General features: G+C 38.0%; 1 protein-coding gene across 3 annotated transcripts in view; it reads right to left on the bottom strand.

The window, feature by feature from the left end:
• The window catches only part of FAM185A (family with sequence similarity 185 member A), a 153,600-nt gene that overhangs the window by 86,673 nt on the left and 55,330 nt on the right, over positions 1-11,597 (bottom strand). The window contains exon 8 of one of the 3 annotated variants that reach the window (XM_055085069.1): positions 2,000-2,061. The exons of 1 other annotated variant lie outside the window; for it this stretch is intronic. In XM_055085069.1, coding sequence (XP_054941044.1) covers positions 2,000-2,061 — 62 coding nt within the window. Of the gene's footprint in view, positions 1-208; positions 2,062-11,597 lie in introns of those variants that run through there. One more of the 3 variants, XM_024115972.3, reaches the window with a different exon arrangement.

Raw genomic sequence — 11,597 nt, 5'->3', positions numbered from 1 at the left:
CATTTATATTTAAAGTAATTATTGATATGTATATTCTTATTGCCATATTGTTCCTTGTTTTGGGGCTGTTTTTGTATGTTTTTTTTGATCCTTCTTTTGTTCTCTTCTTTTGTGATTTGATGACTACCTTTAGTGTTATGTTTGGATTCCTTTTTTCTTTTTTTAGTGTGTATCTTTTACAGATTTTTGGTTTGTGGTTACCATGAGATTTACATATAGTAATCTATATATACACGATTGTTTGAAGTTGCTGATCTCTTAATTTCCAATGCATTTTAACACAGAATTTGTACTCTCCTACCCTCATGATTACTGTTTTTGATATCATTTTTTACATATAATTGTCTTGTGTATCCCTTAACTACTTATTGTGGATACAATTTTACTACTTTTGTCTTTCAACCTTCCTACTAGCTTTGTGCGTGAATGATTTCCTACCTTCACTATATGTTTGCCTTTACCAATGAGCTTTCTCCTTTCAGGATTTTCATGTTTCTTGTGTCCTTTTTTGCTTAGAGAAGTTCCTTTAACATTTCTTTAAAGCTGATTTGGTGATGCTGAACTCTTTTGGCTTTTGCTTCTCTGTAAAGCTTTTTATCTCTCCATCAAATCTGAATGAGAGCCTTGCAGAGTATTATTGGGTTTTGGTTTTTCCCTTTCATCACTTCAGATATATCATGCCATGCCCCTCTGGCCTGAAGAGTTTCTGTTGAAAAGTCAGGTGATAGCATTATGGGAGTTCCCTTTTATGTAACATGTTGCTTTTCCCTTGCTGCTTTTAATATTCTCTTTTATCTTTAATTTTTGCCATCTTAATTACAATGTGTCTTGGTGTCTTCCTCTTTAGGTTAATCCTGTATGGCACTCACTGCACTTCCTAGACTTAGATGTCTGTTTCCCTTCCCAGGTTAGGGAAGTTTTCAGCTATTATGTCTTCAATTATGTTCTCAGCCCCTTTCTCTCTCTCTTCTCCTTCTGGGAATCCTATAAGGCAAATATTAGTGAGCTTGATGTCCCAGAAGTCTCCTAAACTGTCCTCATTTCTTTTCATTTTTTTTTTCCTTCAGCATCACTGATTTCCACTACTCTGTCTTCCAGCTCACTAATCCATTTCCCTGTATCATTTAGTCTACTATTGATTCCCTCTAGTGTATTTTTCATTTCAGTTATTGTATTCTTCATCTCTGTTCGGTTGTTCTTTATATTTTCTAACTCTTTGTTAAAAACTTCTAATGTCTCACTCTGTGCATCCATTTGTTTCCCAAGTTCTTTGATCATCTGTACAATCACACCCCTGAACTCCTTCTTGGTTAGATTGCATATCTCCACTTCACTTAGTTCTTCTTCTGGGGTTTTATCTTAATCCTTTGTTTGGAACATGTTCCTCTGTTGCCTCATTTTGCCTAACTAGTTGTTTTTATTTTTATGTACCTGGTAGGTTGGTTATGTTTCCCAACCTTGAAGAAGTGACCTTTTGTGTTCCAACAGTGCACTCTCCTCTCATCAACAGTTATATGCTCTAGTGGTTCCTCCTATGAGGGCTGTGTGGGTCTTTCTGTTTTGGCAGGCTGACTGTGTAGGTGGTCTATAGGCTAGGTTGGCCCCTGGTCTGCTTGGTTGCCAGATCCTGCCTTGTGCAGATGCTGGTGGCCACTGGTTGATGGTTGAAGGCAGAACCCTGGGAGGCCCTGGGGCTAGTGCTGGGTTACTGCTGGGTGGAGTTAGGGGCCAGGAGATCCCAGGGCAAACAGGTATTATTTTAAGTCAGTAAGTTTGTGGTAATTTGTTACAGAAGAAAACTAATAGCTAAGTACAAATTTTGAAAAGGCTGCCCCAAGACATCCCAATTTATTGTTTTCAACATTTATATGAACAGTGGTATTTGAGTTTTTGTAGTCACAGATCTACTAATCGTTGTTAAAATTCAGAAACATAACTCAAACCATTCTCAGTCCTACAGTTTCAGGGACTGAAACCAGCTTTGGCTTCTAAAGCTTACAGTGCCTTTTGGAGCATCAGCCTTAATCCATTTTTCATGTTTGCTTGCTTGATTCAGGAGCCCTGAAACACAAAATTGCATAAAGTTATATCTTGATTGACAAGAGCAATATTTGACTACACAGATCCTAACACTACATTTCTAAAACTGAAAAACACTTTTGAACTGCAAAAATCTTAGTAAAGACAACCTGAGTTGGAAAAGAGTTGCAAATAGGTTACTTGGGCTTGTTCTCTCCTTTCTTTTCCTCAGAACAACTCTGAAAGGGAAACTACTCTGTTTTTTGTTTGTATTTTTTTTTTTGGAGGCAGGTTTTAAAAAGAGCTTTATTTAAGTACAATTGACAAAATAATACATGTATTTAAAGTACGTAATGTAATAAGCTTTTACATATGTAAAAGTCTGCAAAACCATCTCCTCAATCAAGATAATGAACATATCCATCACTCCTAAAAGCTTCCTCGTGCCCCTTTGTAATCTTTCCCTCATGCCCCACCCTGCCTGTCACAGCTACACCCCCCCACCAATCCCTCAATAATTACTAATCTACTTTGTGTCACTCTGGATTAGTTGCATTTTCTAAGATTTTAATAAATGGAGTCATACAAAATATACAATACGTAGTCTTTTAAAAAAAATCTAGGTTCTTTCAGCATAATTATTATGAGGTTCATTCACATTGTAGGATGTATCAGGTGGTTTCCTCACACAGATGCTGATCTGTACTTTGCTGAACAGTCACGGGCACCCTGTGTACCTCTGTTCGCTCTGGAACTTTCTCTTGTTAACTCTAGCAGCCCTGGTCTCCTCCACTTGGTGAGTCTGTTGGGCTCTGCCTATGTTACCCATCCCTGCCCTGCAGCCTGGAAACACTCTCAAGGTAATAGGCTATGGCAATCATTGAGCTCACCTGGTTTGTTTCCCATCTCTAGTCTTCTAGTTCTGTGTTTTCTTTCAATCAAGGTAGTTAACATGCTACACCTCCTCTGGAGCTCCATTGCAATTCTGAACTTAAGAGACCAGTCAAATCTGAACTGACGAATGTTGTGAATACACTGGCTCAATTCATCATATACATTTTCTTTGTTGTATCCAAGCACACAAATGAGGAAACAACTCTCTTCTCTAGGACAGTTTTCTCCTTTGTTAGTATCATATGATGTTCCCAGCTGCTGAAAAGGTGCTTTGTACCATTCAATCTTTGTGTCAAGTGCTTTTGTGTGATACAAATTCTCCTGTGAATTCTTGTCTCTCCCCTTTAATCTGAGCCATAATCTTGTCTGTCTACATCTTCAGTGGATCTTTCCCAAAAGAGAGCAGCATATTCAATGACTTCCTCTAGAGTTTTTCCTTCCACTTCTCTTGCTGTATTTTCAGTATCATCACAACCCCACTTCTCATTAAACTGCTTAAAATCTCTCTCATTCCAACTAGTAAATCCCTGTATTAGAAGCTTCTCTTTCCCCCCTAATCTTCATCATTAAGGGGTTCAACTTGGTCAATTTTAATCTGTTCATCTTTTTGTGCCTGTACCACATTTAGCAGGTCAGGTTTTCAAGGTATCTACACCCAACAGTTTTTGTATAGTACAGAATTTCTTTTTCTAGTAATTCAAATAAACATAGAGGAAAGAACTGGTAATCCTGAATATTGGTTGTTCTATTATTTTTTTACACATTTTAATATCAATAGTAAAGCATCAACAATAGTAAGGGTTTCCCAAATATCTCAGATCTTTTACCTCCTCAATCATAAGTTTCTTGCTTATGGAAAGAGAAGCCAAATCTACCCATTTCCTTCTGCAGCAGAAGAGACCATGCACAGTACTATTGTTACTAACAAAATGAACACACAAGTGATTTTAGCTTAGGGACAATACTCACAAGCAAGACACTTTGTAAAGTTCCATTTAAGTTGCTGGAAAATACCTTTATCTTGCAAATAAGTAATTTACTGAAAGCTCTGTACTTTGGGTTGAATCTGTGGAGACTAATTCTTATTTGTAAAGTTTATAAATTCCTTCCTAAGAAATCTTGCAACAGAGATTGGAACTTGGGGCTGCAGAAACCTTGCTCCTTATTTAATTCCCTTTACCAATGAAAATCAGACAATATTTTTTTGACCAAGAAATGGGAAATGACTAACCTATCCCCATGTGGCTTGGCTTCCTTTAAGTGAGAGAAAAGTTTCTTCTCAGGACATGTTTGTTTGTTTTTTTTTTTGCAGTACGTGGGTCTCTCACTGTTGTGGCCTCTCCCGTTGTGGAGCACAGGCTCCGGACGTGCAGGCTCAGCAGCCATGACTCACGGGCCTAGCCGCTCCGTGGCATGTGGGATCTTCCCAGACCGGGGCACGAACCCGTGTCCCCTGCATCGGCAGGCGGATTCTCAATCACTGCACCACCAGGGAAGCCCTGAGGACATGTTTTTAAACTCTAGCATTTGCTCTCAAAGTCTGCCATGTCCAAATCTACTCAAGTATATAAATATCCAAGTTTGACTGATTGATTTCCAAATACCTGGTTGATAAGCATTACTCATTATTTAACCCAAAATGCACCTGATCTAATCAGCACTAGCCATGGACAAAGATAGGGCTCTAAGGAGTAATCGGCAGAATTTCAGTTCCTTGTTTAAAAATAGGCTTAAGCCTCTTGGCTAAGGTGAGCTTCTTCCTGCCCCCCACCCCACCACTCCCCACTCCAAACCTTGTAACAGACTTTGTTTACTTACATTCTGAGGGATAATTCTGGTGCTGCCTTATTAGGAACAGGTTAAATTTCAGTGCATCACAGTTGGAGGATTCCCTCTTTTACATTATAAACACTACTGACCACCCACTATGGGAAGCACCATGCTAAGTATTTTAGTGAGGTTCAAAACATGTGAAAAGACATGGTAATGCCCTCAAAAAGCTTACCAGCTGGCTAGGAAAATAAATTATACACTTTTGAAAAAGCAGTTAAAAAACTAGTCTGAAATCTTATTTTTAATGCACGTTTTTCACAAACAAAAGCTCTAACACCACACACATTCCCGTATAACCAAATATTTTAATGTTGTCAACATTTTTTATCTGTTCTTCCCTTGACAAAAGTGCAACCCAGGACATCTTAACAACAAATTTTTACAAGCAAATATTTTTGAGCTAACAACAAATTTTTATAAGCAAATATTTTTGAGCTAGTTATAATGCTGCCCATCATTATATTTTCTCTCAATTATTTGGAATAATGACAAAGACAATAGTACAGTAGGTTTTGAGCAAGTATGCAATTAATCAGTTTTGCCCAAGAAATATCCTTTTATGTCTAATCCCAACCACTGTATTTTTCGTCTCAGATATTGTAGTTTTCATTTCTAGAAATTCAATTTTGGTCTTTTTTATATCTTCCATGTCTTACTTTATTCCAACACATGGAATTCAGTTATAATAACGATTTTATTTTTCTTCTCTGCTAATTCTAACATCTGTGTCTTTTCTGTATAGGTTTCGATTGATATTCACTTCATTTTGGGTCATGATTTCTTGCCTCTTTGCATGTCTGATAATCTTTGATTGGATGCCAGACATGGTGAATTTTATTTTGTTGGGTGCCAGGTATTTCTGTATTTCTATAAATCTCAAGCTTTGTTCAGGGATGCAGTTAAGGTACTTGGAAACAATTTCAACTTTTCATCTCTTGCTTTTATGATTTGTTAGGCAGTTCTGGAGGAATGCGCAGTCTAGGGCTGTTTCCAACTACTAAGTGCTCTACCCAATGCTCCATGAGTTATGGTATTTTCCAGTCTGGCAGGTGGGATAGGCATTTTTCCTGGACTTGTGTGAGCATTAGGTTCTATTCCTTCTGGTACTTTATAAGTTCTAGCTGTCGATCTCTGTGGACTCTCTCCTTATGGTTTCCTCAATTCAAGGAGTCTGCTGGGCTCTACATTAGTCCCTTCTCCATGTACTACAGCCTGAAGACTCTCTTGAGGGAGTAAGCAGAGACTCATTTTGCTTGTTTCCCAGCTCTTAGTGATCACTCTTTCACTGCCTGATGTGCAGTATCTTAGAAACTGTTTTTTCATGTATTTTGTCTATTTAAAAATTTTTGTTGGTGGTGGTTTAAGTAGAAGGGTAAGTCAGTCCTTTTTATTCTACTTCTAGCCTAGAAGCCCTCACTGTTTCTATCTTTCTTTCTCCCTCTTCCCATCTTTTTTCCCCTCCCTACATCATGCTCTCTGTAATCTCTTGTTGGGAAAAAATTAAAGACTCAAAAGAAGTTGTAAAAATAGTACAAAGAGGTCCTGTGCACCCATTACCCAGTTTCTCCAATGTTGACATCTTATAATAACCATCGTGCATTATCAAAAATAGGTAATTGTTTGGCATACAATTAATTAGACTACAGAGCTTACTCAGACTTCACCATTTTTTACATGCACTCACTCTTTAACACGTTTTTTTGTGTATACTTTTATGAGACTTTTATCACATGTATAGATTCACATAACCATCATTATAATCAAGATACAGAATTGTTTTATCATCACAAAGAAAATTCTATGTGATATCTCTTTATAGTTTTATCTTCCCTCTCCTTTCTTAACTTTTTGCAACAACTTGTCTGTTCTCCATATTCATAATAATGTCACTTCAAGAATGTTAGATAAATGTAATCATACAGTATGCAATATTTTGAGGCTGGCTACTTTCACTCAGCATAATGCCCTTAAGTTCTATCCAAGTTGCATGTATTAATAGACTGTTCTTTTTCACTGTTGAATACTACTCCACTTACAGACACACCACAGTTTGTGTGACCATTTACTGGTAGAAGTATATTTTAGTCATTTCCAGTTTTTGGCTATTATAAATAAAGCTATGAATACTTATGTACAGGTTTTTATGTGAACACTAAGTTTCATTTCTCCAAGATAAATGCCCAGGAATGTAATTGTTGGGTCATATGGTACTTTTTTTTTTAACAAAATGCCAGGCTGAATTCAGGAGTGGCTGTATTATTTTCCATGCCCAATACCAAATGCTGGAGATATCCAATCTCTCCACATCCTTGCTAGCATTTGATATTATCAGTATTTCTTATTTTAGCCATTCTAATAGGTATGTAGTAGCATCTCATTCTGGTTCTAATTTGTACCATACCAATGGCTAGTGATGTTGAACAGGTTTTTGTGTTTTTACTTGCCATCTTATATCTTCTATGGCTGTCCTGTTTCTTAAATTTTACATGATTACACTTTTAGGTGCACAAATCATTTTTCTTTATTACTGGGAAGAGTTTCCTCAGGGTAAGATTTGGCTGTGGTTCAGTATTTCGTATATGACCAAGATAAACATGAAAACAGAAAAAACAAAAAAAAACAAACAAAAAAAAACCCAGGCATTACAAACAGAATTCACATACTCTAAGGCTGGGGCCTGTACTTTGATCTCTAGTCCAGGGGTCAGCAAACTATGACCCACAGGCCAAATCTGGCCTGACGCCTGTTTTTTATGGCCTAAGAGCTAAGAATGACTTCTACACTTTCAAAGGGTTATAAAAAACAAAACAAAAGAGAATAAACAACAGAAACAGTATGTAGCCGGCAAAGTCTAACATTTACAATCTGTCCTTAACAAATATGTAGGTGAATGGGAACAAAACCTGATCTTCCTTTTTTTGGAAACCTTAACAAACAAAGCTGATGTCTACCTATTACACTCTCCCAGGATCTTACACTTTAACAAAATGGAGAAACAAAAACAGCATAAAAGCACAAATGATCTGAAGGCAGTTCCTACATTAACTCCCTGTCAAAGTATTTTTAAGCAGACAGCCATAAACCTACAGCATTCTTCATTCTGTTACCAAGTTTCTTCCATGTCATCCGGAAGTACATCTACATGACTGACAAATCCATATGCTATAAACTTGGAGAAACCAAAACTTAAGTGTGTTCTAAAAAAAAGTTATTTCTATGAGTCATATCAAAAGACTAGATTTTTTTCATCCGTTTGGAGAGAAAATACTGTCTCTAGCTCTTAAAAGTGGCATCCTGTGGGCTTGGTCCCATTTCAACATTTTTTCCAACCAATGAACCCGTTTTCCATTATAAATCACAATACCATTAAATGTATAAGTCTCCAGCCTACAAACAAGCCGAGAACTCTCTTCTTACTTGGTAGTTTATTTTGATACCAAATGAACTTATTTTTATTATGCTTTACATTTCCAGTTTGACTAAAATAAAGTGAACCCACTAATACCACCTTCCCTACCATGCAGACAATGACAAACAACAATCATTTGTCTGACAGCATAATATATCTCTAGTACTCTCTAATCATCTAAACTGGGGCATTTTTAAGACCAAAAGACTTTGTACCACATGTATTTTTGGTCTTAAAAATGGCTTGATATACAATGGTGAGGTTTCATATCTAAGTTGATGAACACAGTCTAAAATTTAACAGAGAAGTCAACTTATTCCCAGAAATATCTTATCTAAGGTATTCACCACCTATCCAATTTGCCATATATGGGTAGACCACGAAACTTAGAATCAAGGATCTCATAAGGATTAGAGAATGCATCCCAAAGAATACACACTGTGCACAACTCTTTAGTAAGTAAATGTTTTACCTTAAGAGAGTTCCAGGCTTTCTTTTGACCTCAGAATAGCACATACTGTAAATCACTTTAAGAATTATACAACATACAGTGACAACTAACTGATGAACAATCATTGACAGGAAGACACTGGAACTCACCAAAAAAGATACCCAACATCCAAAGACAAAGGAGAAGCCACAATGAGACAGTAGGAGGGGTGCAATCAATAAAATCAAATCCCATAACGGCTGGGTGGGTGACTCACAAACTGGAGAAAACTTATACCACAGATGTCTACCCACTGGAGTGAAGGTTCTGAGCTCCACGTCAGGCTTCCCAACCTGGGGGTCTGGCAATGGGAGGAGGAATTCCTAGAGAATCAGACTTTGCAGGCTAGTGGGATTTGACTGCCGGAGTTTGACAGGACTGGGGGAAAGAGAGACTCCACTCTTGGAGGGCACACACAAAGTAGTGTGCACATTGGGACCCAGGGGAAGGAGCAGTGACCCCATAGGAGACTGAACCAGACCTACCTGCGAGTATTGGAGGGTACCCTGCAGAGGCGGGGGGTGGCTGTGTCTCACGGTGAGGACAAGGACACTGGCAGCAGAACTTCTGGGAGGTACTCCTTGGCATGAGCCCTCCCAGAGTTTGCCATTAGCCCCACCAAAGAGCCTGGGTAGGCTCCAGTGTTGGGTGGCCTCAGGCCAAACAACCAACAAGGAGGGAACCCAGCTGAACCCATCAGCAGACAAGTGGATTAAAGTTTTACTGAGCTCTGCCCACCAGAGCAACAGCCAGCTCTACCCACCACCAGTCCCTCCCATCAAAAAACTTGCACAAGCCTCTAAGACAGCCTCATCCACCAGAGGGCAGACAGCAGAAGCAAGAAAAACTACAATCCTGCAGCCTGTGGAGCAAAAACCACATTCACAGAAAGATAGACAAGATGAAAAGGCAGAGGGCTATGTACCAGATGAAGGAACAAGATAAAACCCCAGAAAAACAACTAAATGAAGTGGAGATAGGCAACCTTCCAGAAAAAGAATTCAGAACAATGATAGTGAAGATGATCCAGGACCTCGGAAAAAGAATGGAGGCAAAGATCGAGAAGATGCAAGAAATGTTCAACAAAGATCTAGAAGAATTAAAAAACAAACAAACAGAGATGAACAATACAATAACTGAAATGAAAACTACACTAGAAGGAATCAATAGCAGAATAACTGAGGCAGAAGAATGGATAAGTGACCTGGAAGGCAGATTTGTGGAATTCACTGCTGCAGAACAGAATAAAGAAAAAAGAATGAAAAGAAATGAAGACAGCCTAAGAGACCTCTTAAACACAACAACATTCGCATTATATGGGTCCCAGAAGGAGAAGAGAGAGAGAAAGGACCCGAGAAAATATTTGAAGAGATTATAGTCAAAAACTTGTCTGACATGGGAAAGGAAATAGACACCCAGGTCCAGGAAACACAGAGAGTCCCATACAGGATACACCCAAGGAGAAACACGCGGAGACACATAGTAATCAAATTGGCAAAAATTAAAGACAAAGAAAAATTACTGAAAGAAGCAAGGGAGAAACGACAAATAACATACAAGGGAACTCCCATAATGTTAACAGCTGTTTTCTCAGCAGAAACTCTACAAGCCAGAAGGGAGTGGCATGATCTACTTAAAGTGATGAAAGGGAAGAACCTACAACTGAGATTGCTCTACCAGGCAAGGATCTCATTCAGAGTCGATGGAGAAATCAAAGCTTTACAGGCAAGCAAAAGCTAAGAGAATTCAGCACCACCTAACAAGCTCTACAACAAATGCTAAAGGAATTTCTCTACGTGGGAAACACAAGAGAAGAAAAGGACCTACAAAAACAAACCCCAAACAATTAAGAAAATGGTAATAGGAACATACATATGGATAAGTACCTTAAATGTGAATGGATTAAATGCTCCAACCAAAAGACACAGGCTTGCTGAAAGGATACAAAAACAAGACCCATATATATGCTGCCTACAAGAGACCCACTTCAGACCTAGGGACACATACAGACTGAAAGTGGGGGGATGGAAAAAGATATTTCATGCAAATGGAAATCAAACGAAGGCTGGGGTAGAAATTCTCAAAGCAGATAAAATAGACTTTAAAATAAAGAATGTTACAAGAGACAAGGAAGGACATTACATAATGATCAAGGGATCAATCCAAGAAGAAGATACAATTATAAATATATATGCACCCAACATGGGAGCACCTCAATACATAAGGCAACTGATAACAGATATAAAAGAGGAAATAGACAGTAACACCATAGTAGTGGGGGACTTTAACACCTCACTTACACCAATGAACAGATCGTCCAAACAGAAAATTAATAAGGAAACACAAGCTTTAAATGACACAAGAGACCAGACAGATTTAATTGATATTTATAGGACATTCCATCCCAAAACAGCACATTACACTTTCTTCTCAAGTGCACATGGAACATTCTCCAAGAAAGATCACATCTTGGGTCACAAATCAAGCCTCAGTAAATTTAAGAAAATTGAAATCATATCAAGCATCTTTTCTGACCACAACACTATGAGATTAGAAATCAATTACAGGGAAAAAAACGTAAAAAACATAAACACATGGAGGCTAAACAGTACATTACTGAATAACCAAGAGATCCCTGAAGAAATCAAAGAGAAATTCAAAAAATACCTAGAGACAAATGACAATGAAAACACGAGGATCCAAAACCTATGGGATGCTGCAAAAGCAGTTGTAAGAGTGAAGTTATAGCAATACAAGCCTACCTCAAGAAACAAACATCTCAAATAAACAATCTAACCTTACACCTAAAGGAACTAGAGAAAGAGGAACAAACAAAACCCAAAGTGAGGAGAAGGAAAGAAATCATAAAGATCAGAGCATAAATAAATGAAATAGAAAAAAAGAAAACAAGAGCAAAGATCAATAAAACTAAAAGCTGGTTCTTTGAGAAGA

The sequence above is a fragment of the Physeter macrocephalus genome, chromosome 5 (assembly GCF_002837175.3).
Source record: "Physeter macrocephalus isolate SW-GA chromosome 5, ASM283717v5, whole genome shotgun sequence".
Taxonomy (NCBI): domain Eukaryota; kingdom Metazoa; phylum Chordata; class Mammalia; order Artiodactyla; family Physeteridae; genus Physeter; species Physeter macrocephalus.
The sequence above is the reverse complement of the archived record's forward strand: the minus strand, read 5'-3'. Positions and strand labels throughout refer to the sequence as shown.